This window comes from Balaenoptera ricei, chromosome 2 (genome assembly GCF_028023285.1).
Source record: "Balaenoptera ricei isolate mBalRic1 chromosome 2, mBalRic1.hap2, whole genome shotgun sequence".
Lineage (NCBI taxonomy): Eukaryota > Metazoa > Chordata > Mammalia > Artiodactyla > Balaenopteridae > Balaenoptera > Balaenoptera ricei.
Genome location: NC_082640.1, coordinates 120,583,487 through 120,610,166, shown reverse-complemented (window position 1 = coordinate 120,610,166; position 26,680 = coordinate 120,583,487). Strand labels below are relative to the sequence as shown.

Here is a 26,680-nt window from a genome sequence, read left to right as displayed (position 1 = left end):
ATTTAAGAAAATTGAAATTGTGTCAAGTATATTTTCTGACCACAATGCTATGAGACTAGATATCAATTACAGGAAAAAAACTGTAAAAAATACAAACACATGGAGGCTAAACAATACACTACTTAATAACCAAGAGATCACTGAAGAAATCAAAGAGGAAATCAAAAAATACCTAGAAACAAATGACAATGAAAACACGATGACCCAAAATCTATGGGATGCAGCAAAAGCAGTTCTAAGAGGGATGTTTATAGCAATATAATCCTACCTCAAGAAACAAGAAACATCTCAAATAAACAACCTAACCTTACACCTAAAGCAATTAAAGAAAGAAGAACAAAAAAACCCCACAGTTAGCAGAAGGAAACAAATCATAAAGATCAGATCAGAAATAAATGAAAAAGAAATGAAGGAAACGATAGCAAAGATCAATAAAACTAAAAGCTGGTTCTTTGAGAAGATAAAGTTGACAAACCATTAGCCAGACTCATTAAGAAAAAAAGGGAGAAGACTCAAATCAATACAATTAGAAATGAAAAAGGAGAGGTAACAACTGACATTGCAGAAAAACAGAGGATCACAAGAGATTACTACAAGCAACTCTACGCCAATAAAATGAACAACGTGGAAAAATGGACAAATTCTTAGAAAAGCACAACCTTCTGAGACTGAACCAAGAAGAAACAGAAAATATAAACAGACCAATCACAAGTACTGAAATTGAGACTGTGATTAAAAATCTTCCAAAAAACAAAAGCCCAGGACCAGATGGCTTCACAGGTGAATTCTATCAAACATATAGAGAAGAGCTAACACCTATCCTTCTCAAACTCTTCCAAAATATAGCAGAGGGAGGAACACTCCCAAACTCTACGAGGCCACCATCACCCTGATACCAAAACCAGACAAAGATGTCACAAAGAAAGAAAACTACAGGCCAATATCACTGATGAACATAGATGCAAAAATCCTCAACAAAATACTAGCAAACAGAATCCAACAACACATTAAAAGGATCATACACCATGATCAAGCGGGGTTTATCCCAGGAATGCAAGGATTCTTCACTATACGCAAATCAATCAATGTGATACACCATAATAACAAATTGAAGAATAAAAACCATATGATCATCTCAACAGATGCAGAAAAAGCTTTCAACAAAATTCAACACCCATTTATGATAAAAACTCTCCAGATAGTAGGCATAGAGGGAACTTCCCTCAACCTAATAAACGCCATATATGACAAACGCACAGCCAACATTGTTCGCAATGATGAAAAACTGAAACCATTTCCTCTAAGATCAGGAACAAGACAAGGTTGTCCACTCTCACCACTATTATTCAACATAGTTTTAGAAGTTTTAGCCACGGCAATCAGAGAAGAAAAAGAAATATAAGGAATCCAAATTGGAAAAGAAGAAGTAAAGCTGTCACTGTTTACAGATGACATGATACTATACATAGAGCATCCTAAAGATGTTACCAGAAAACTACTAGAGCTAACCAATAAATTTGGTAAAGTAACAGGATACAAAATTAATGTACAGAAATCTCTTGCATTCCTACACACTGATGATGAAAAATCTGAAAGAGAAATTAAGGAAACACTCTCATTTACCATTGCAACAAAAAGAATAAAACACCTAGGAATAAACCTACCTAAGGAGACAAAAGACCTGTATGCAGAAAACTATGAGACACTGATGAAAGAAATTAAAAATGATACAAACAGATAGAAAGATATACCATGTTCTTGGAAGAATCAACATTGTGAAAATGACTGTACTACCCAAAGCAATCTACAAATTCAATGCAATCCCTATCAAAGTACCAATGGCATTTTTCACAGAACTACAACAAAAAGTTGCACAATTTGTTTGGAACACAAAAGACCCCGAATAGCCAAAGCAATCTTGAGAACGAAAAACGGAGCTGGAGGAATCAGGCTCCCAGACTTCAGACTATAGTACAAAGCTACAGTAATCAAGACAATATGGTACTGGCACAAAAACAGAAATATAGATCAATGGAACTGTATAGAAAGCACAGAGATAAACCCACGCACCTATGGTCACCTTATTTTTGATAAAGGAGGCAAGAATATTCGATGGAGAAAAGACAGCATCTTCAATAAGTGGTGCTGGGAAACCTGGACAACTACATGTAAAAAAATGAAATTAGAACACTCCCTAACACCATACACAAAAATAAACTTAAAATGGATTAAAAACCTAAGTGTAAGACCAGATACTACAAAACTCTTAGAGAAAAAAACATAGGCAGAAGACTCTATGAGATAAATCACAGCAAGATCTTTTTTGACCCACCTCCTAGAGAAATGGAAATAAAAACAAAAATAAACAAATGGGACCTAATGAACCTTAAGAGCTTTTGCACAGCAAAGGAAACCATAAACAAGACGAAAAGACAACCCTCAGAATGGGAGAAAATATTTGCAATTGAAGCAACTGACAAAGGATTAATCTCCAAAATTTACAAGCAGCTCATGCAGCTCAATATCAAAAACACAAACAACCCAATCCAAAAATGGGCAGAAGAGCTAAATAGACATTTCTCCAAAGAAGATATACAGATTGCCAACAAACACATGAAAGGCTGCTCAACATTACTAATCATTAGAGAAATGCAAGTCAAAACTACAATGAGGTATCACCTCACACCAGTCAGAATGGCCATCATCAAAAAATCTACAAACAATAAGTGCTGGAGAGGGTGTGGACAAAAGGGAACCCTCCTGCACTGTTGGTGGGAATGTAAATTGATACAGCCACTATGGAGAACAGTATGGAGTTCCTTAAAATACTAAAAACAGAACTACTATACGACCCAGCAATCCCACTACTGGGCATATATCCTGAGAAAACCATAATTCAAAAAGAGTCATGGACAAGCCTCTTATATATCCTCATCCACCAGAGGGCAGACAGCAGAAGCAAGAAGAACTACAATCCTGCAGCCTGTGGAACAAAAACCACATTCACAGAAAGATAGACAAGATGAAAAGGCAGAGGGCTATGTACCAGATGAAGGAACAAGATAAAACCCCAGAAAAACAACTGAATGAAATGGAGATAGGCAATCTTCCAGAAAAAGAATTCAGAATAATGATAGTGAAGATGATCCAGGACCTCGGAAAAAGAATGGAGGCAAAGATTGAGAAGATGCAAGAAGTCTTCCAAGAAACAAAAGTCCAGGACCAGATGGCTTCACAGGTGAATTCTATCAAACATTTAGAGAAGAGCTAACACCTATCCTTCTCAAATTCTTCCAAAAAATTGCAGACGAAGGAACACTCCCAAACTCATTCTGTGAAGCTACCATCACCCTGATACCAAAACCAGACAAACATACTACAAAAATAGAAAATTACAGACTAATATCACTGATGAATATAGATGCAAAAATCCTCTACAAAATACTAGCAAACAGAATCCAACAACACATTAAAAGGGTCATACACCATGATCAAGTGGGATTTATCCCAGGGATGCAAGGATTCTTCAATATACGCAAATCAATCAATGTGACATATCATATTAACAAATTGAAGGAGAAAACCCATATGATTATCTCAATAGATGCAGAAAAAGCTTTTGACAAAATTCAACACCCATTTATTATAAAAACTCTCCAGAAAGTGGGCATAGAGGGAAACTACCTCAGCATAATAAAGGCCATATACCAAAAAAAAAAAAAAAGCCATGTACCACAGTGTTCATTGCAGCTCTATTTACAATAGCCAGGACATGGAAGCAACCTAAGTGTCCATCAACAGATGAATGGATAAAGAAGATGTGGCACATATACACAATGGAATATTAGCCATAAAAAGAAACAAAATTGAGTTATCTGTAGTGAGGTGGAGGAACCTAGAGACTGTCATACAGAGTGAAGTAAGTCAGAAAGAGAAAAATAAATACTGTATGCTAACACATATATATGGAATCTAAAAAAAAAAAAAAAAAATGGTTCTGAAGAACCTAGAGGCAGGACAGGAATAAAGACGCAGATGTAGAGAATGGACTTGAGGACATGGGGAGGGGGATGGGGAAGGGTAAGCTGGGACAAAGTGAGAGAGTGGCATGGACTTATGTATACTAACCAATGTAAAGTAGATAGCTATTGGGAAGCAGCCTCATAGCACAGGGAGATCAGCTCGGTGCTTTGTGACCACCTAGAGGGGTGGGATAGGGAGGGTGGGAAGGAGACGCAAGGGGGAGGAGATATGGGGATATATGTATATGTATAGCTGATTCACTTTGTTATAAAGCAGAAACTAACACACGATTGTAAAGCAATTATACTCTAATAAAGGTGTTTAAAAAAAAGTGAGTTCCCTAAATATTTAAAACAAAATTCAGTTTTAGATACATTTTTTTAGGAAACTCTTTAGGGTGACACCAAAGTAATTAGAAACTGCATCACTTAGAGATGCTTGCTTTGAATATTTTACCTTCAAATCTTCCTGGAGCCAGCAGAAATTGAGCTTCAAATGTATCACTTTAAACAAATGAATATAAAAAGTGCTTAAATACCTCCCCCCCGCAAAAAAAGCACTTACATACCATCAAAGAAAAGTTCAATAAAATAAAATGTAAATCATTTTTCTACCTTAGTAACTGCTATGCTACAAACTTCTCAACAGGAAATAGCTCATTTAATTATCTCATTAATAGCAAAGATTGTGAGAAAAACAATGATTCTATTCAGATTTTACTCAAACTGAAAATGCTGGATTCATCAGAAGTAAAACTTACATTAACCTCAAATTCATGGTACATACCATCAGGGTCTGATATTATATCTAGAAGAGATTTATCCAGAGTAGTTTTGCTCATTATTTTTTCTTCATATTCAAAATATACATCCAATTTTCTTGCCTGTTTCAAAATAAGTGTCAGATTAGAATACATCAAGTAATAAAAACATACTAAAGGACTCTCAGCTTACAAGTTTCTATTTTCTATGATCAATTTGAAAAACAAATGTTCATTTCCTAGTAGAATTTAAAGTTTCTTACTTTTGATCATATAGTTAATGCAAAAAAAATGATAGATTGACTATTATATTTATCATATTTTACTTATAAATTCAGAATTAACTCTGCATGTCATATATTAGCAAAGAAAAAATCACACAAATCTCAATTATTGTATTAATTAGTAACTAGCATACAAATAACACTGTATTCCATGCAAATTAATGTCAAGTGGTCGTGTTACGTTTACTCTTTTAGTGAGTAAATTCAGATATTTTCATCCTAACCGGAAAGTTACCCTAATTATTTTCAATGGTTTTTAAATAAACTATTTTCCTACTTAATACTTTGAAGTTTAGATAATGGAAAAGTAGTCAAACTTAGCTTTTCTGTATGGCAGCTTTTCTAATTTAAAATTCGTTGATTAAAATTATCCAAATGAAATTAACATGTTAGGATAATCCAAGGTAAATAAAAATTATCAAGTATCTATTAAATTATGCTTCAAATAAGACAAAAGAGAGAAAAGAACATGCTTTACTACTGAAGGTATTACCAATCTAAGTAGAAACCATTCATGAAATAAATGAGAATACTTATGAGATACCAACAAAGAACCAAAATATAAATATAGAATATAAATAAATATATCAAGCTCAGATGATAGAATGAAATAAATAATTAACCAATTGTGGAGAAGGAAGCGATGAGTTTTGAATTGTTTTGAAAGTGATTTGGGGACATGGATAGACAGAGCTCATTTCAGTTAAAGGGATCATACCAAGGCATAATCAGAGTAGATAGATCTGAGTGGCAGACTCAGGAGTGATTTCATATATGAGGCAACAGGCAATCAACCAGAGTCCCTCAATCCCACTCCCCTGCAGTGGCACACAAGGCCAGAGCTTTAAACAGATGAAGTATTCCGTTTGAAAATCCAAACAACATGAAAAGGTAAATACATTGAGACCTGTCTTCACTCCTGTCCTTTTCCACCCAATTTCCACCGGCTTCTTTGGATATTCTTTATTTCTCCTATAGTTTTTCACTTTCTCTATGCAAATAGTATCTATACCCTAAGATCCCTCTGCTTTCTGCCACAAAAGGTAATATACTATACTCTTCTGTCCCTTGTTTTCACTCAATATAACCAGTACATGGAGAATTTCCTTATTAGTGAAGTCTAGATAAGAGTTAATAAACTCTGTCAGAGTTTTCCCTTTTATAAATGGCTCTTCATATTCTTCAGATTCCCTGATACAGGAACCATTTTAACTACTGTATAAAGCTACTTTGAATAACAAAGTAGATGAGAGGTAAAGTCCTAGAAATGGAAAAATGTAATATCAAAAATGAACAAAAGAAATAGAAAGGAGATCCTAGGAAAGAGAACATGGTGGTGACTGTGTGAATGGAAAGGAAGAGACAGATATTAATAATTAACATGAGAATGTATATGGGAAGGAAGCTAGTGAAAAAAGTCAAAGATAACTCCTGGGGAACTAGGATAATAGTAGTAGGAACTATGTTAACATAAATATTAGATTGGGAAAGGCTAATTATCTGTAGAGTAAAGCTAGGAATGGAAGGGGGAAGGTGATAAAATAAGGTGTTAGGCTGACTTTCGGGCCCTCACAATCTGCTCCAGCCAACTTTTCTGTTTTATCACTATTCACTAGGTTCAGTTCCCTCTAGTCACATCAATGAACTCACTGACTTTCATTAAACGTAGTGTATGCTTTTAATCCTCAAGGCTTAGGCTTGGGTTATACTCCTAGCTTTTTTAGAATGTATTTCTCCTCCATCACCTGCCCAGTGAATTCTACTCATTTTTCAAGGTCCAGCCTCTTTGCAGCCTCTCTGTAACTCTTCAGTCTCTGTTCTTTCCCTTTCCTGCCCCTCTCCCAATCTTCTTCACTGGGAGAATTTATTAATCCCTTAAGTGTGTACTGACAGCACTTTGTACACTTCTCCATAATAATGATCACACCACATTACTGTCTTTGGTTTACCTGTTACCCTTCTAAAACTGTAAACTCCTTAAAGTGTGTCTAATTAATTGTTTAACCCTAGGAGTCTAACACAGCACCTGGCTCATAACAAGTACTTGATAAAATATTTGTTGACTGTCTAAGCTAAGAGCAGGACATATACAGATCAAGTAGTCATCTTTAAAATTTATGAAAATGAACTTCTAGAAGTGAAAAATGTAAAGAATCAAGTCTTTAGTGATTTAATATATAAAATTAAGTAGGCTAAATGCCATAATGGAATCTAATGTCTGTACCTACATAAATCAATGAAGAAACATGGTTCACTGATTTATGGAGGTACAGACATTAGATTCATTTTGCTCTTCTTGATGTATTAACTTACCCACAGTTTAACTTCTAATTAACAATGGAAACAGAATTCAAAAACAAGTTAATTCGACTACTAATGGGTAGAGTTTCTTTTGAAGGTGATGATAATGTTCTAAAATTACACTGTGATTATGGTTGCATAACTCTGTGAATATACTAAAAACCACTAAATTGTACACTTTAAATAGGTGAATTGTATGGTATGTGAATTATATCTCAATAAAGGAGTTAAAGAAAAATAACATAGCATTTCAATATACTGATTGGAAGGGAGCCTCATGTGGGGGAGAAAGGAGTGGAGATTTTCTAACCTGCATGAAAAAACTAGTATCTGTTCAGTATCTATTATGTGCAAGGCACTTTACTTACAGCTATGGCTTTCAAATGTTTTTAAACAGAGAACCTCAGGACCCTCTTTCTCAAACCAAATCTTCTGCAGAACCCTAAACATAAAGATACAAGTGACCCATTAAATGTCTCTATTGAGCTCTAGGGTACCAGAGAACAGTGTTTAAAAACTACAAACTTAGATTATCTCATTTAATTCTCCAGATAACACTATGAGCTAGGAATTATTAGTCCTGTTTTAAAGATTAAGAAACAGACACAAAGAAACATAAATTTATTCAAGGTTACCAGAGTAGAAGTAGTAGAGAGTTGAGATTCAAATCCAGGTCAGACTCCAATGTACACCACAGATAAAGAGTAGGGAAAATTACATTTTCCTCAAGAACAATTTATTGCTTCCTTTGTATATGCTTTATGAAAGAAAGTATATGTGTCAATTAGTATATATTTGGGGTTTTTTGGTAATACACATAATTTACATATATGTGGTAAAAGGTTACTTTGTCCAGAGACATAATATCTATAGATCGGTCCTTTTTCACTTTCTTGAAATAAGGGAAAATACTAAGAGAAACAACTTCTGTCCCAAAGATTGATTATTCTTCTACAATATGGATTCAAAGGAGGACAAAAATTGGATAACAAGAGTTACATAGAAAATAGATAAATTAAAAATATAAAACAAAATAACAAGGTCAAGATAATAAACAGATTTTTGGTAGCTTTAATAAATATCAAGAATAAATGACCAAGAAGGGAATATTACAGAAAAATAAAGGACTATATATGGAATACAAATTATATCTAGTGAATATAAACTCTGAGAGCCATGAATTTCCTAAAAATCCCTTTAGAAGAGCTAAGAGAAGAATCTGATTTAAAAAAAAAAATTCTAGTGTTTTTCTCCCAATTTCAGAGTTATCAGTTGACAATCAGGCTGATGTTTTTCATTTCTCAGTGCACTGTGTCAACATTCACATCAAATTAACCACATATATATGCATTTTATATATATTATCCAACTAAATGTACTGAATTGTCATTTACCTGTAACTGTGTTTATAATTTTGTTAACTTGAAATAAAGTGTAAAGTGTTATGTATATGTCTGTGTGTATGGCATTTTTTGACTGGTGACAGCCAATAGTCTACTGGGTTTAAAAAGAACAAAAGAAGGGACACTTCTAAAAACCCTCAAGTCATTCGGGATGTATAAGTAGTATGCATTTCTTGCCTTTTGAGAACCCATTACCTAGGAAGATTTATTGATGACCCATACAGGACATGAAAGGAATTCCTTTTTCCTTCCTACGACTGTGGGGGATTTTTTTCCTTCTCTTTTACCATTCCTCTGTTTATCCTAGCTACAGACAACACCATTCTGGGACTCCCTATTCACTGCTAGCTACAACCTCAGTCATAGACTGAGGTGATGACAAAGACTAGAGTGGTATTTCTTGGCCTTCCTTCTTCTCCAAGCCCCAATTCTATTCCCTAGTCAGCAGTAAAAGTAAAGACAAGAAGGGATTAGACAGTTATTACTTCTTTTCACTACTAAGAATCCCAATATTCTTCTACCAGTACTTCTTACAGGAGACAGAGGGGATGATAAACCCTTCTTTGCTGCAACACAACATTTGAAACATTCCAGATTATGAATTAAATAGGGTTTGTAGGACAGGGACCTATCTGCCATGTTAATGTCTATAGGAAAGTATATCCTTAAGCTAAAATGAAATTAGAATTATACTTTTAGGATATAACCTAATCTTAAGTTGAAGATCCTTTATACTCTAGCCTTTTCTTGTTTTTCCTTTCTTTTTTAAATGTGCAGTTTCTATCATCATTCAAGGCTGTTTTGGATAATTCTTCCTCCAGGTGAATGGCCTCTGTATGCTGTATTATAATAGTCTGTGGTCTGTATATATCACTAGAGTATAAAGTCTAGATTATACTAAGCTATTTGTTCATTATTTTATGCCTGTGCCCCTCAAGATGACTGGAATTCTCTAAAACTCAATTGCCTTTCATAATATAACACAATAGCATGTTAATATATTTTTAGTTATTTAGGTGTATTTTCTGCTGCATTTCATGTCAGTGGGTTTATATGGGTTTGCTAACGTGAAAAATTATGTTGCACTAAAACTGGATGTTCCATGAAAATATTTAAGGTGTTCTATAGCACAGCTGGCTGAGAATATTTATTCTGGAGCATGTGCTCATATGCCACAGTGACTTAGAAATCTTGAATAAAATTCATCATTATACTTCTACCTCACTTCTGTGCAGAGATGGGACAGTATACTGTCAAGGTGAGGAACCTGATTAGGATCTTCAATTTCTACAACAGGCTATCAACCTTACTAGTTAGTTATCTCATTTCCAAATATATGCATTTTTCTCTCTACCAAGAACACTGAGTTTCTAGCATTCCAGGCCCAAATCAGAAGGCGTAACCTCAACTTCTCTGCTATCTAAATCCAGCCAATTTAAAAAAGTGATATTATTATATTATTTGAAGAATGCAAAATATTTCCACTTTAGATACTAAAAATTCTATTCTTAGTGTAAGGAAAAAAACACTAAAGTGCTATAAACTTAGACTTTATTACATTGGTCACTCATAAAACTGCCCTCAATGAATTATATTTTAATATTATGCCCTTAACATTCATTAAGTTGCCGTGTAAAATCCATGACAGTAACTGATATTAAAATATTGCATTGTTACATCACTAAATTTACTCTAGATAATGCCCAATATGAACAATGTCTTTTGTAACACAATACTAAGGAACACTTTGCTTAGAATAAAAAACAAATTCTTTCTGAGAAATTTTTCAAGAATTTAATCGTATCTCTTTACTGTGGTTGCCAGAAAATTCAAAGCCAAATTTGAGAATTACAATTATAACTATATAGAAACTATTGTGAGTTTCTATTTCATGATTTCTGCTGTATGTGCTAGTCGTGGAAGCTGACTTAAATCTGTTTTAGAATAAGAAAACAAGTTTATTTAATCTATAAATTTATCATATATATTGACTCCTAAAAATATTTAAATTCTAACAAAAATGATCTATGTAATAAGAAATTTTAAATGTATACGAAATGATCTTTATAGATGACAAATATTAAAATACTAATATTAGCAACCTTATTATAATGAAATACAAAAAATTGCTTTATCTATAACATTTCTAGAAAACAGAGGTTTATATGGCACCTGTAAACTATTATGTCTTATTTTATCATAACTCTCATTTAGTTTTATCTCACTAATGTGTTGAACTCTCAAAAGATATACCCAGGAAAAGAACGGCAAATTAAATCCAAGTAAACAGAAGAAAAGAAATGATAAAAATCAGAGCAGAAATCAATGAAATTAAAAACAAGAAATCACTAGAGAAAAATCACTGGAACCAAAAGCTGGTTCTTTGAAATGATCAAACAAATTGGTAAAACTTCTAGCCAGGTTAACTAAGAATAAAGAAGAGAAGACATAAATAGTATCAGAAATGAAAGAGGGGCCATCATTACTGATCCCATGACATTAAAAGGATAATAAAAATATTTTAAACAACTCTGTGCCCATAAATTTGATAACCTAGATGAAATGAACCAATTCCTTGAAAGACACAATCTATCAAAACTCACTTATGAAATGAACAGGGCTATATTATTAAAGAAATTGATCAATAATGAATAGCTTTCCAAAATAGAAAGCGTCAGGTCTAGGTGAGTTACTAGTGAATTCTACCAAATATTTAAGAAAGAAATCATTCCAAATCTCTAAAATCTCTTCCAGAAAATAGAATGCAAACGAACTAGATGTTTTCTTGCTAAGATCAGGAACAAGGTAAAGATGTTCCCTCTCACACCCCTACTCAACCTTGTACTAGAAGTCCTAGCTAATGCAATAAACAAGAAAAGGAAATAAAAAGCATACAGATTGGGAAGGAAGAATAAAGCTGTCTTTGTTTGCAGATGACACTACTGTCTATGTAGAAAATCCCAAAGAAACACCAAAAAATCTCCTGGAACTAATAAGTGATTATAGCAAGATTGTAGGACACAAGGTTAATATACAAAAGTCAACCGGTTTCCAATATACTAGCAATGGACAATTGAACTTTGAAATTAAAGGAAATACCATTTTCATTAGGACTCAAAAAATAAATGAAGAGATATTTCTTATTTATGAATAGGTAGACTCATTATTGTCAAGATGTCAGTTCTTCCCACTTGATCTATAGATTCAACACAATTCCAGTCAAAATCTCAGCAGGTTATTTGGTGGATATTGACAAACTCATTCTAAGGTTTATATGGAGACAGGAAAGACCCAGAATAGTCAACACATTATTGAAGGAGGGAAAAAAAAAGGATGGAGGACTGACAACACCTGATTTTAATGCTTAACTTAAAAGCTGCAATAATTAAGACAGTGTGGTGTTTGTGAAAAAAACCCAGACAAATATATCAGTGATAGTACAGAAACAGACTCACGCAAATACAGTTGACTAATCTTTGACAGAAGCGCAAATGCAATTCAATGGAGGAGGAAAGTCTTTTCAACAAATGGTGAAGGAACAACCAGACATTCACATGCAAAAAAAAAATGATATACCCAACACTTTTCACAAAAATTGACTCAAAATGGATCACAGACCTAAATGTAAATGCAAAACTAAAACTCCTAAAAGATACCAGGAGAAAATTTAGATGACCTGGGTATAGTGATGACTTTTTAGATAGAACACCAAAGGTATGATCCATGAAAGAAATAATTAAAAAGATGGTCTTGATTAAAATTAGAGGCTTCTGTTCTGTGAAAGACACTACCAAGAGAATGAGAAGACAAGCCATAGACTGGGATAAGATAATTTGCAAAGACACATCCATGAAGGGATTCTAATCGCCCCCGCCCCGACCCCAAATACAAAGTACTCTTAAAATTCAGCAATAAGAAAACAAAATACAATTTAAAGATGGGCCAAAGACCTGAACAGACGTTTCACGAAAGAAGATAGGCAGACGGCAAGTAAGTGTATGAAGAGATGCTTCACATCGTATGACATCAGAAAATTGCAAATTGAAATAAGACACACTTGGGACTTCCCTGGCAGTCCAGTGGTTAAGACTCCACCCTTCCAATGCAGAGGGCATGGGTTCGATCCCTGGTCGGGGAACTAAGATCCCGCATGCTGCTGCGGAGCGGCCAAAAATAAAATAAATAAATAAATAAAATTAAATAAATAATAAATGTATGTACATGTAATAACCTATAAGGGAAAAGAATCTGAAAAAGAGTGTGTATATAACTCAATCACTGTGCTGTACACATGTAACTAACATGACACTGTATATAAATCAACTATACTTCAATAAAAATAAAGTATGTACAAAAAATAGGACATCATATATAAAAAAAAGACACACTACATACCTATCAGAATGACTAAAATCCAACACTGGCAACACCAGATGCTGGTGAAGATATGAAGCAACAGGAACTCTCATTCACTGCTGATGGGAATGCAAAATGGTACAGCCACCTTGGAAGACAGTTTGGCAGTTGGCAGTTTTTTACAATTCTAAACATACTCTGGCCATATGATCCAGCAATCATGCTCTTAGATAGTTACTGGAAGGAGTTGAAAACTTATGTCCACCCCAAAACCACAACATGGATGTTTATAGCAGCTTTATTCATAAATGCCAAGAGTTGGGAGCAACCAAGATGTCCTTCAATAACTGAATGAATAAATAAACTATGGTACATCCAGACAATAGAATATTAATTAGCAATAAAAAGAAATGAGCTATTAAGTCATGAAAAGACACAGAAGGGTCTTAAATGCATTTTGCTAAATAAAAGAAACTACTCTGAAAAAGTTACATACTGTATGATTCCAACTATCTGATATTCTGGAAAACGATACTGTGGAGACAGTAAAAAATCAGTGGTTGTCAGGGATTGGGGGGAGGGATATATAGGTGGAGCACAGGGGATTTTAGAGCAGTTGAACAGTATGATATTGTAATGATGGATACATGTCATTATACATTTGTCAAAACCCACAGAATGTACAACACAAAGAGTGAACCCTAATGTAACTACAGACTTTAGTTGGTATTAATAATGTATTAATACTGGCTTATCAATTGTAACAAATGTACCACATTAATGCAAGAGATTAATAACAGGGGAAACTGGGGACGGGTGGGTAAGAAGATACATGGAAATCCTCTGTACTTTTCACTCATTTTCCTGCAAACATAAAACTGCTCTAAAAAAATAGTCTATTAATTAAAAAAAAACTAAAGCCAAAAAAGACATGCATCTAATGTAAAACAAAAGAAAGGGCCACATTTAATAAAGTGTTTGCAATATCTTGGAAAGATTTGTGTAGCTTTGAATAATAACACCTTTCACTTTTACTTCTCCATAGATATTATATAAAATAACTCAAACCAAAGGAAAACAACACAGATATGATTTTGCATGTGCTTCAAAAAAAAGATAGCTTTAGGATTGTAGTCTTACATTGACAATGAATACACAAAGCATATAATACATATATATATTTGTATGTATTCATGTTCGCTATGACAGTCAATAAGTAACCCTAGCATGGAATTTTTCTTGAGGTATTTATTGGTATTTCAACATAACTGACCTTTAAAACAAATCCATTATTTAAAAAAGTATACTTGTTTTACGAAACAATTTAAAAGTTGACTAAATTTTCATTTCCTATTTAAGCATTCATGGACATAAAAGACTAGGCCAACTGAGTATTTTTAAAATGAATGAATGAACACATTGGTCAAATATTTTAATAAGACAACTGGGGCTCCCTACTTCTACTTTTTGCTTGTTTACATTACTTTTGGACCCATGGTTACTCTAAAGGGATTATAAAAGAGCAAAACCATTCTCATTACATTTTTGGTGATTATGTTTTAAGGAACTACAGCACGGTAGACAGAGTACGGGATTTAAAAGTCAAAAGCCAAAGTTCAAGTTCAGGCTCTGGCAGTTGGTCTCAAGTCATGTACTCAGTACCTCTGAGATTCGTTTTCCTCTGTAGAATGAGAGAACATATCTATTATGTTAAATTATCTGATATACAAGTGCACAAAAGAAGTTTGTTCTCTTTAAAAGGAAAAAAATACATCACATGTTCATATTTTTCAGCCAACGATCATGATCTGAGGATGCTATGTTTGATAATAAAATATTTGTGAAGTGTAAAGCACTCTATAAGGCACTGTAGTAAAAACACATTCATTTACATAGTATCTTAAAATACATGTTTTTTAAAGGTGCTCTAGTACTCACATAACAATCAGGGTGTAAATATTTTCACTCGATTAAAATAAGAACCGTCTACAGAACTGTACATTGTAGGTGATCAATAAGTATAGAGAAAAGAAAGCAAAAATGGCAGTATCAGAAGGAGTCAGGTAAAAGAATGCAAAATTCTTTAAGGCATTTCTTTAAATGAAACATTTCGTGACTTTACTTGATAAACTGAACCGGACTGAAACTGAATAACAATGATAAATGGTATGGTAAAGAGATAACAAGACAAAATACAAAAAGTTCCAGGTTTGAGTTCCAACTCTGCCATTAACTAGGGAACATTTAACCTTTTCTGGAGATATGAGAAGTGTATCTTATTTCCTTCACTGATTAAATGAAGAATATTTCACAAAACATGTTCTGCAGAATGCTAGTTCTCAGAGTTGGTTATAAGAAATAATCCCTAGAGGTGTTCCAAAGTCAACGGAGTTTGAGAAATATTGGCTAAATAAGTTTTTTAAATGCATATATTGGGCTTCCCTGGTGGCACAGCGGTTAAGAATCCACCTGCCAATGCAGGGGACACGGGCTTGAGCCCTGGTCTGGGAAGATCCCATGTGCCGTGGAGCAACTAAGCCCGTGTGCCATAACTACTGAGCCTGTGCTCTAGAGCCCGTGAGCCACAACTACTGAAGTCCGCGCGTCTAGAGCCCATGCTGTGCAACAAGAGAAGCCACCACAATAAGAAGCCCGTGCTATGCAACGAAGAGTAGCCCCCACTCGCCGTAGCTAGAGAAAGCTCGCGTGCAGCAACGAAGACCCAATGCAGCCAAAAATAAATAAATAAATAAATTTTAAAAAATAAAATAAAATGTGTATATTATACTGCATTATGAATCTCCAAGAGGGGGATACAGTAAATTTTATTTTTAACCTTATTTCACCAAGGAAGAAACCTCACTAATTTGTGGAATCTACTAAAAACTCTGTCCCACCGTTCCTTCTAGCTTGAAAATCCTAGTTCCACAGGAGGTTCGTGAAGGACTTTGGAAAGTGGGTGCTACAGGACTAAGGAATTATAAGGGCTATGTTTGATTTTTTACTTTCTACTTTGATTTGTATATCCCTGGTGCTCATGAATTAGTCTCTGTTCTGTTATTCTATGTGTTGTCATTGTAAGTGACCTCAAATTCTGTAGAACAAGTCAAGGTATAAATAAATAAATAAAATGTGAGAAATCTATTTAAAAAAGTAAGGAATGCATCTGTCCTCTCCTTTTATTTTAAACATTTGACTGTTCATCTCAATTCTGCTTCTACTCTCTGCATTTAACCTACTGCATATTCCTATAAGGGAAAAGTCTGTAAAAAACTCCCGGGTTTACCCACTCACAAATTACGTAGCATATTCTCTGTTTCTTAATATTCTATGTCACTTAAAACGCAATGCCAAAAATTCACATTACCAAAATTAGTCTTTGGCTTTCTCAATGACTTAATTAAAATCTGTTTTCTTATCTATAAAAGACCTGAAATAGATGAACACTAAGCTTTGTTTGAATTTTTCACTTTTATTGATGTATAATGACATACAATACACAGAATTTGTTCAGTTTTAACATATGTATATACCCATGAAACCATGAACACAATCCAGACACTGAACATATCATTCATCACCCAAGGAAATTTTCTCAATGTACTTCTTTCCTTTTGGCCCTCCAACACCCTTCTCTATGTCCTGCTTTCTGTCACTATAGATTAGCTTGCATTTTTATGAATTTTATGTAAGTGCAATTATAGATTATGTACTTTTTTTGTGTGTGTGGCTTCTTTCACTCAGTGTAATTACTCTGAGATTCATCCATTCATCTTTCACTCAGTGCAATTACTCTGAGATTCATCCAACAATACATACTGTATGTATGAATAGTATCTTCCTTTTAATTGTAGAATATCCCATTGTATAGATATACCATAATTTGTTCATTCAATTCACCTGTTGATAGACATTTGGGTTGTTTCCAGTTTTGGGCTATGACAAAGAGCTGCTATAAATATTCATGTACAATGAACGTATATGATTTCATTTATCTTGAGTAAACACCTAGGAGTAGAATGGCTGGAGCATAAAATGGGTTTGTGTTTAACATTTTAAGGAACAGAGATACTGTTTTCCAAAGTGGGTGTACCATTTTAGATTCCTACCAGCAATATATGAGAGTTCTAGTTCTTCTGCATCCTTGCCAAAGGTTGGCATGATCAATATTTTAAATTTTAGACATTTTAATAGATGTATAGAGGTATCTCACTATGGTTTTAGTTGTATTTTTCTAATGATTGTTGACACTGAACTTATTTGTCACCCGTGTATCTTTTTAGTCAAATCTTTGTTCAAATCTTTTACCCTTTTAAAAATTGGGTTGTTCATTTTCCCTTTATTGAGTTTTGAGAAGTCTTTATTTCTACGAATTTAACGTTTATGAATCTATTAAACTGGGTCTTGCTAAATGACAATGCTTCATCTTCATGAAAGCAGATGGCAGAAAAGTGAGAGCAAAGAGCTAGGAAAAGGTAATTTCACACTTTGTTTGTTGAGGATGTGGAAGTAGCCTCCAGAAATTCATAGTGAGTAAGAAACTGAAGGATATTTCACTCACTCAAGAGCTGTCTTTGGTCATACTTGGAGTCAAGAAAACTTTAAGTTCTGATAGTGACTAATCATAATTGGGATGAAAAGAGGTAGAAGATAGCGACAGTATGTCCATTGGGGACTTCCTGCTACAAGATATATTTTCCCCTGCCTTGAAGAAAAGACACCAAGGTCATATGAACATTCACTTGGTATGTGTACTGGACAAGAGATCATTTAAAAGAGATCAGTCAAAATCCAGCCAGAGAAATGTTCTGATTTACAGTACAGTAAAATTTCTTCCCTACTGTGATCAGGAGAGTAGTGATCAGTTAATCAAAGTCAGTTAATGTAAAGAATAAAAAAGGACCTGTGTTGTATATAAACATTTTAAACACTACCTTTTAACTTAAGGTCTAAAATGTATAATTGTCTGTCAATCTTGACGTAGATCCAAGACCTTTCCCTTGAGTACTGAGGTTCACTGACTGAAATTTTTTTCTTTCTTGCATAATGCACACCTATAAGGGATCACCTACAACTTCTAGTTTGTTTCCTTGAATTGAAATAAAAAAACTTATAAACATTTACAAAGTAGTTTTAGTATTTTTCAAGATTTTCTAATGTCTTACAGTTTTTCTGTGGTTTTTTTTTACCTGCTACTAAATTAAGCAATAATTAAATCACCATCTTCATTGAGTCTAAGGCATGTAACTTAGTTTTATAGAAACAATCTTCTTTTCCTACTCATACCATTGACATAAACAGATTGGAATCAAATACAAAAAACTCTTTGGTAAGCAAAAAATTCAACTTGCAAACATACTAGCTGTCAAATGTCAGCATGTCAATAATGTGGTCAGCAACCACTGTTTTACCAAGGGAATAAAGGGCATCAGCTAATTTGATGTGTTGACTAGTGAAGATCAGTTCAGTTTCTACTTCATTTTGAAAGCTTATTTTCCCCTAAGAAAGATAGTGAAGTTGAACCAAAGAAAAATTAGTCCCCTGAAGGAGGGGCTCCAGTTAAAAGCTAGCATCGCTAGCAAGGGCTAAACCTTGTTCAGAGTGTAGACCTAAGGCAGTACATGTTTGCTTGACCAGATGATGTCTTTAGATCTAATTCAGTACCTCTTAACTTTCTCCACAAGAAGAACAAAAATTAAGATTCAGCACCAATGAAGCCTTGATCCACAACAGCTTATTAACAGCTAATTCTTTGCCGGCTACCTCGGGAAGGCGCATTCAGATGTAAGAGCATTAGGGGAAAAAGCATATAATGCCATTTCTCTCTCTCATCTACTATGACTTCCAGCTAGGTAACTTTTCCTTTTCTTAGGTTTCTGATGCTAGAGAGTAATTAATTCAGTGTGATTATGCAGGTGAGACAACAATAAGTAAAATAAATTAAAATTTGTCTACAAATTATTTAAGTAATCTCAGAATCCATTCTGTAACAACCAGCAAGTGGGGGAAAATCTTACTTGTATTAGAAATGAAAAAATTGCTAAAGAGGTTTCAAAAGATAAGGTTTACTTTAAACAAATGAGGATTCAACAATTTAATCTAGTAGACCAACGCTAACGACCCAAGCCACTAAAATCCTTAGAATATCAATACATTTACATGATAATATTTGCCAAACTTGTTGCAAACTGCTGTGCTCCTTCTATCTTTCCACTGAAACATCAACTACTGGGTAACTGCCAGGACTTCTCTTCTAGTATTCTGCTTCAGAAAACCATCTAAAGAAATGTAAGAAGCAGCTATAATCTAAACACCCCAAAAGAATATGCAAAATTGCAAGACAAATACCAAGAGAAGTGTTCTGAGATCTCTGCATTAAAAGTCATAATATTCTTGCTAATAATAAGTATTTACTACTCAGGTGAATAAATGTTTACAAAGAAGTAAAGTTCAGGTGGTCAACAAATTCTAATGAAAAGAGTAAGAGATGATGGGGGGGGTGGGATGAATTGGGAGATTGGGATTGACATATATACACTATTGATACTATGTATAAAATAGATAACTAATGAGAACATACTATATAGCACAGGGAACTCTACTCAATGCTCTGTAGTGATCTAAATGGGAAGGAAAACCAAAAAAAAGGGGATATATGTATACATATGACTGATTCACTTTGCTGTACAGCAAGAAACTAACACAACATTGTTAAGCAACTATACTCCAATAAAAATTTAAAAAAAAAAGAGATAATGGAGAAAAATAATTCTTTAATTATTATTAACATTATATAGCCAGGGGCAGATGGTGTAACATAATAATGGCACAAATAAACATGCCACTTAAAAGTAAATATTTTAAAACTGGAAATTTAATAATTATGAAAAACTGTAAGAAAAAATTTTATAACTAGAAGTAATGAGAAAAAATGGAAACAATAGCATTTACATGCTAGTTTTGACAAGGGAGAATAACTTAAGAAAGATGGTTAACACTAAAACAGGACTCTTCACAGAAGACATCCCAATTTTTCTATACTAATAGAATTTCTTTTTTATTATTATTTATTTATTTAATTTTTGGCTGCATTGGGTCTTTTGTTGCTGCCCGTGGGCTTTTCTCCAGTTGCAGTGAGCGGGGGCTACTCTTTGTTGTGGTGTGCGGGCTTCTCATTGGGTGGCTTCCCTTGTTGCAGAGCATGAGCTCTAGGTGCGCAGGCTCAGTAGTTGTGGCTCACGGGCTCTAGAGAGCAGGGTCAGTAGTTGTGGCGCACGGGTTTAGTTGCTCTGCGGCATGTGGGATCTTCCTGGACCAGGGCTCGAACCTGTGTCCCCTGCATTGGCAGGCGGATTCCTAACCACTGCACCACCAGGGAAGCCCTAGTAGAATTTCTTATATGAGAACAACTCAGAGTATGTGGCTTATTAAATACAACTATAATTTATATGTAAATATTTAAAATAAATATGCTCCTTTATCTATGATTTAAAAAAAAACTTCTACTGTTAATTGGGTTTCCTAGAATGATCCAATGAGGAATACTGTGTTCTATACATGACATTATTTTCCCTCTGCAAGTGAATGACCTTATATATAATGTCCTTTATAGTTTCTTTATATCAGATCCTACTAGGAATATGGTGTCTTCCTTGAGTTACAGCACAAAAATCATTCCAAAATATGTAGATTTCATATACAAGTATTTAACACCTTGAATGACAAATTAGTTTCTTAGCATAAGATGCTCTGCCAGACAATTAGCAGCCCTGGAAGAAACAAGTTCCTTTATACGGAGAGCTAAGCAACCAGGTCTTAAAGCAGAATTTTTGGGTCAGGCATGGTGGCTTATTAAAGTATCTCAGACAGACGGCATCTATTAGAACAAAGTGATTCTCAAAAACTCATATACAATCATAAATAAGCATCATAAAGAACTTCGTAGGCAAATTTTGCCTTAAAAAACACCATTTTTCACCTAGTCAGGTATAATAGCCATCTTCCAGTTCTCCACTTACTTCCAGAACTCACCCATCCCTCACACAGCTCAGACCATTCTCTTGTTAAAACATAAATCATATCATGGCATTTAACCTCATCATACTTAAATCCCTATTTCTCTTGACCCCATAGTCTATCACTCTTTCTCTCCTCACTATAAGTACATCAGTCTTCTCCTAGGTCCTCCAAAACAATTTGTTCCTGCCTTAAGGCCTTTGAGGCACATATTAGTCCCTCTGCCTGGAATACGTGGCCCTGAAATTTTCACTAACTGGTTCCTTCGTGTGATTCGGGTCTCAATTAAAACATCACCTTATCAAAGGTGATTTCCTTTGATGGTGATTTCACTTACTCTAGAACAGCCCTCTGAGCCAGTGTCTATCATATATCACCCAAATTTGGTGTTTTCATATCACCTAAATGCCTGATGTTATCCTGTTTCCTAACTTGCTTACTTTGTTTGTTGTCACTACTATATTAGCTCCAAGAGAACAAAGAACTTGTCTGTCCTGTTTATTACAGAATCTCTAGGGCCCAGCAAAACACCTACAGAGCCACTTAACATAATTGAGTAAGTAAATTACTTTAACCAGAATTTTCTCAAACCATAAGCGCTATTCTCTGACCTAGAGTATATTCATATAAATTTGTGGCAGGATAATGTAAAGTTTTATGAATAAGATGAAACTGTGCACTTTCCATTGGTATGATAATTAGTTACTTTGGGTTACACAATTCAGTCTGGAAGTAGAAGCTAAGCTTGGCACTTTCCTGGTTTTACAACTGTGAGAACTGAATTCAGAAAGTAAAATACAAGAATTAATAAACGTTTAATAATGAAAAAAATTAATGAAAAACTATACGTCAAAAAAATCCACGGAACAGTTTAAATCTCAAGGTACACATAGGACTATTAACAACTGTCAAAAACAGCATGTAATCAAGAAACATTTGTTTAATGAATCATAAGATCTTGATTACATAATTATAGTTCAGTAGATGTAAAGCAGAACCTATATTTTGTTTTAATGCAATAAATTTTTGTTTAACTTTTTATATTAGATTCATAGTCTTCATATTTAGCCTTGTAAGCAAAGCTTTTACTTTCCTAGTGAAGTAAATTCTCAATATAGCTCTCTGTTGCATTTTACTGGTTATATAAATTATCTCCATAGGAGACAATGATCTCAGGTAAAAAAATTTGATCAGCGTTTTCCCACTTTACAGAGATGCAACATATTGAAGTGAAAATATCAGCAGCAGAAATCATCTATAGACTGCTCAGTTATGTTTCTATTCCTGTAGGTACATGAAAATAGCAAGCATCACTATCAAGATGTGGGGAAAAAAAAAATCGGGTTGTCAGCTTAATAGAAATTATGCAGGTTTAAATTCTATGCTGTACAATGTCCATTATCTATCTATATTAGCTCCTTTCTAATGCTCTAAGGCTTTTTAAATCATTAAAAAAGAAAAATGTTTAATCCCCTTTTCCATAAATCCAAGTTGTTCTCAATACTTTGGACAGGAAGCAAGCATATTCAGCTTTTTTACATTGCTTTTTCAAATGTATCATCTCAAATGGAAAGTAGGGGTCAGTGATAGCCACATTCTAGTATACCATCAATCTGTCACTGGAATTCAGTTCCATGTCCAGAGAATAAATGACAGTAGAATACTGAAGAATGGATTAAGTCCAGCTGATACAGAGTTACCATGAATGAAGTAATGAGAAAAAAGAACTATGATAACAACATACAGAATATCCAATACATTTGTTTCAAAATCACAGTACAGCAGGTAACAGTAAGAAGCAATAATGCTAACAGACTAATCTAAAACTAAAAAGTTCAGAACCAAGTTACATAATGAAGTGATGTTATTAATAGATATTTTAGATAGTACTATAGTAAAAGGGATGTCTAAATCTGTATTACTGATGTTTAGATACAGGTCTACTATTAACAGAGTAATACGATAAAACGTAAATAAAAATATCACAGATGCTAACTTCTCTTTACTGAACATGTGACCTTGGGCAAATCACTAATCTTCCTGGATTGGTTTCCTCATTTGCAAAAATGAAGGTAATAATGCTGCCTTCAATAATTATATCTCTTAACTTTACAGTGAGGGCTCAATGAGATAATGAATATGAAAGAATCTTACAAAGTCTAAAACCCTACAAAAATAGTAGCCATATTGTGGGGAAGGAAAAGCTAAATTTACCTTTATATGTTCTAAAACAGCAGTGGCAACATTTGTATGGAGATCAATAAGTCTTTTTTTTTCAAGGAGTTCTGGCAAAGAACTACAAGTATCAAAAAATTGAAAATTAACCATTAAATTCTCTAAGGAAATGACATAAATTTTAATAAAACACACACCTGGTTGCTTCCTCTGAGGATACTTGGAACGGTAAAACAGGGACAAAATTACATGTTAAACTATCAACTGAACTTAATCTCTAGGCTTGAACACATACAGTATTTACCACTTTAATACAGTTGAAATGCTTCTTATTTTAAAATAACCTGCCTCCCAAATATCATTATTCTACCATTTAACTTTCTGATTCCAAAATTTGGAGGTTTAGAATAAAATCAGATTAATGTGAAATTTCTAAAACACGAAACTCTCTCTCCTTGATGGCATTTAAAGTATGAAAAAGATACTGCTTAAACTTTAGCTAATAAAGTAATAGCAGCAATGATAAAATTAACAATAACTCACCTTACTTTATCAGCGATACTATCTCGGTGGCAAAATTACCCCCATTATACAATTCTAACTAGTAAAAGGAACAAATGATCTGCTATATAAAAAGGAGGGAACTTAAATCAGCTTGAACATATTAAAAACACAATTTAGTTCTTTAGTCTTAAAGGTATATGCTATTACTATTATTTCCTATCATGAAAAATATTAATCCATTTTTGAACCTCCAAAATAAATCTTATCAACAGAAAGATTTCAAAGAGGATAAACTGCCTGCTTACCTAACGGCTGATGTTAACTTAGCAGTATTGTCAGACAGCATACTTATGGCTCCTTCATCTTCCCCTTCTAGTCCCTGGAAGGAAAAAAAGGTCCCAGTAACTACTCAGAAATCCCAAGCCCAAGCATGAAAATCAATATATTCCTAAGATCACTGATAAACAGTAAGATTCTGGTCACCCAGGATAATAATTCTTCCCTTCTAAGGAGCAAGCATCTGCATTTTTGACAGTTATAGAAAAGTTCTAGTCACCACCAATCTAATGAATGGTTGGATGACTAAAAAAAGGACCAGCTGGCATTTTCAGATAAAGAAATAGGCCCAGAGACTTGCCTGGTGGCACAGTGGTTAAGAATCCACCTGCCTATGCAGGGGACACGGGTTCGAGCCCTGGTCCAGGAAGATCCCACGTGCCGCGGAGCAACTAAGTCCATGCGCCACAACTACTGAGCCTGCGCTCTAGAGCCCGCGAGCCACAACTACTGAGCCCACGTCCCATGACTACTGAAGCCCGTGCGCCTAGAGCCCGTGCTCCATAATAAGAGAAGCCACCGCAATGAGAAGCCCGTGCACCGCAACAAAGAGTAGCCCCCGCTCGCCATAACTAGAGAAAGCCCACACGCAGCCAAAAATAAATAAATAAATTTATTAAAAAAAGCAAAAAGAAAAAGAAGTAGGCCCAGAGACTTGCCACAGGTCACACAGTAATAAATAGTACAGCTGAAATTTGAAGTTAGATCAAAAATATAGTAAAATGAGCAGCACTGGAACATACATCTCTAAAATATACTCACATTATACATTTTTTCAAATCATAAATTCATATTTTTTTTAAAGAGTTCACTCTTCTCCTTAGAACTTAGATTTCTTTTTAAAAAAGATCTTTTATGTAAGTTGAGAATTTTTTTTTTGTTATTAAAGCAATGAATGGCCTTGAATTTTTGTAAGGAAAAAAAGTTAACCTCTTTCTCCCTCCAGATGTCCTTCTGCTTCCCTATATTTCCAAGAAAGTAAACAGAATCTTACCATAATGCTTTTAAGTCGTTTAACCTCATCTTCCTGTGCTCTGTAAGACTCTAGTTCTTGCTGAACTGATTCTGCAACTTCTGGGAATGGACTGAAACAGTATTGCACAAGAGGAACTATAAGTATGAGATTAGAAGATTGATTTTTGTGTGAATTTTGAAATATATACAATGAGGATTTATTATTATTTCAAATGTATTCATTTAGATTTGAATGTATATTATATATAACACAGGCAGAAAACATTTAGGATAAATACAACTATATATCCTTGTGATATCTATTTACATTGTAAATACTATTTCTTTAAAATGCATATCATAATACTTATACATATAAACAAATTTAAATTTTATTTCTATTCTTTTCATTAACTGTATCAATTTTCTCTTCACCTATACACTATTAGAAAAAATAAAAAGATATTTAAGTGACTGAAAAACAAAGGAAGAGAAACCACAGTATATCAAACACCAATTAAATATTACCAGCCAAATTAACATACAGTGTCAAAGGGTCCATGTAACTACAAAGATGTACTAAAAAATATTACATGCTGTGAAAAAAACTGTAACTGTGAAAAAAAATCTTTTAATTCTGTAAATTCAATATCTAGAACACCACTGGTAAAAATAGAATGTGGGCCCAGTTTTTGTTTGTTTGTTTTGTTTTTATTAATTTTTACTGGAGTATAGCTGCTTAACAATGTTGTGTTAGTTTCCACTATACAGCAAAGTGAATCAGTTATACATTAGGCCACAGTTTTGTTGGTCCAGTCCTTGATATCTTCCCAGTAAGTGCAGTTTAGCAGCGATTTCCAGACTTCAGAGACAACTGATCTGCAATCACTGAGCAGCTCAGGTAGAAAAAGTGTCATGCAGCATCAATTTGAATATATCTAGATGAATGTATGCTGACCATGAAATGGTTCCTAACATGAGTATTTTTCTTTTTTCTTTTTTTAACATCTTTATTGGAGTATAATTGCTTTACAATGTTGTTAGTTTCTGCTGCATAACAAAGTGAATCAGCTATATGTATACATACATCCCCATATCCCTTCCCTCTTGCATCTCCCTCCCACCCTCCCTATCCCACCCCTCTAGGTGGTCATAAAGCACCGAGCTGATCTCCCTGTGCTATAACATGAGTATTTTTCATCTACAGCCTTAGGGGAGGCCAGAAGCTTTTTCTCCTTTAAGAAAGAAATGGTCACGTCCCCCTTCCTCCACGCTGACACTTGATAACACTTCACTAATGATCAGCACAGAAATGACAAAAGCTCCTGAAAGGATTTTGAGAAACACAGTCCAGTTTTACATGACAACTGCAGGCCCTAACGGAGGTCCAGCAGAGTCTATGTTGTCAGAAAACAGCAGTGAGCAGGTAAAATGTGCTGGTTAAACTAAATGATCCTTAAAATCTCTAGTGTCTTTAGGTCTCAGGGCTAACAGATGATAATAACTGCTTGTATTTATTGAGTGTTGACTGTATGACAAACACTATCCTAAGAATCTGTCTCTATTGT

General features: G+C 34.2%; 1 protein-coding gene across 1 annotated transcript in view; it reads right to left on the bottom strand.

The window, feature by feature from the left end:
- Positions 1-26,680, bottom strand: part of SCFD1 (sec1 family domain containing 1) — a 142,228-nt gene that overhangs the window by 48,538 nt on the left and 67,010 nt on the right. Inside the window, exons 12-15 of the mRNA XM_059914032.1 lie at positions 25,153-25,243; positions 24,128-24,201; positions 23,358-23,439; positions 4,810-4,906 (exon numbers count right to left, since the gene is read on the bottom strand). Of these exons, the coding sequence (XP_059770015.1) occupies positions 4,810-4,906; positions 23,358-23,439; positions 24,128-24,201; positions 25,153-25,243 (344 nt within the window). The remainder of the gene's footprint in view (positions 1-4,809; positions 4,907-23,357; positions 23,440-24,127; positions 24,202-25,152; positions 25,244-26,680) is intronic.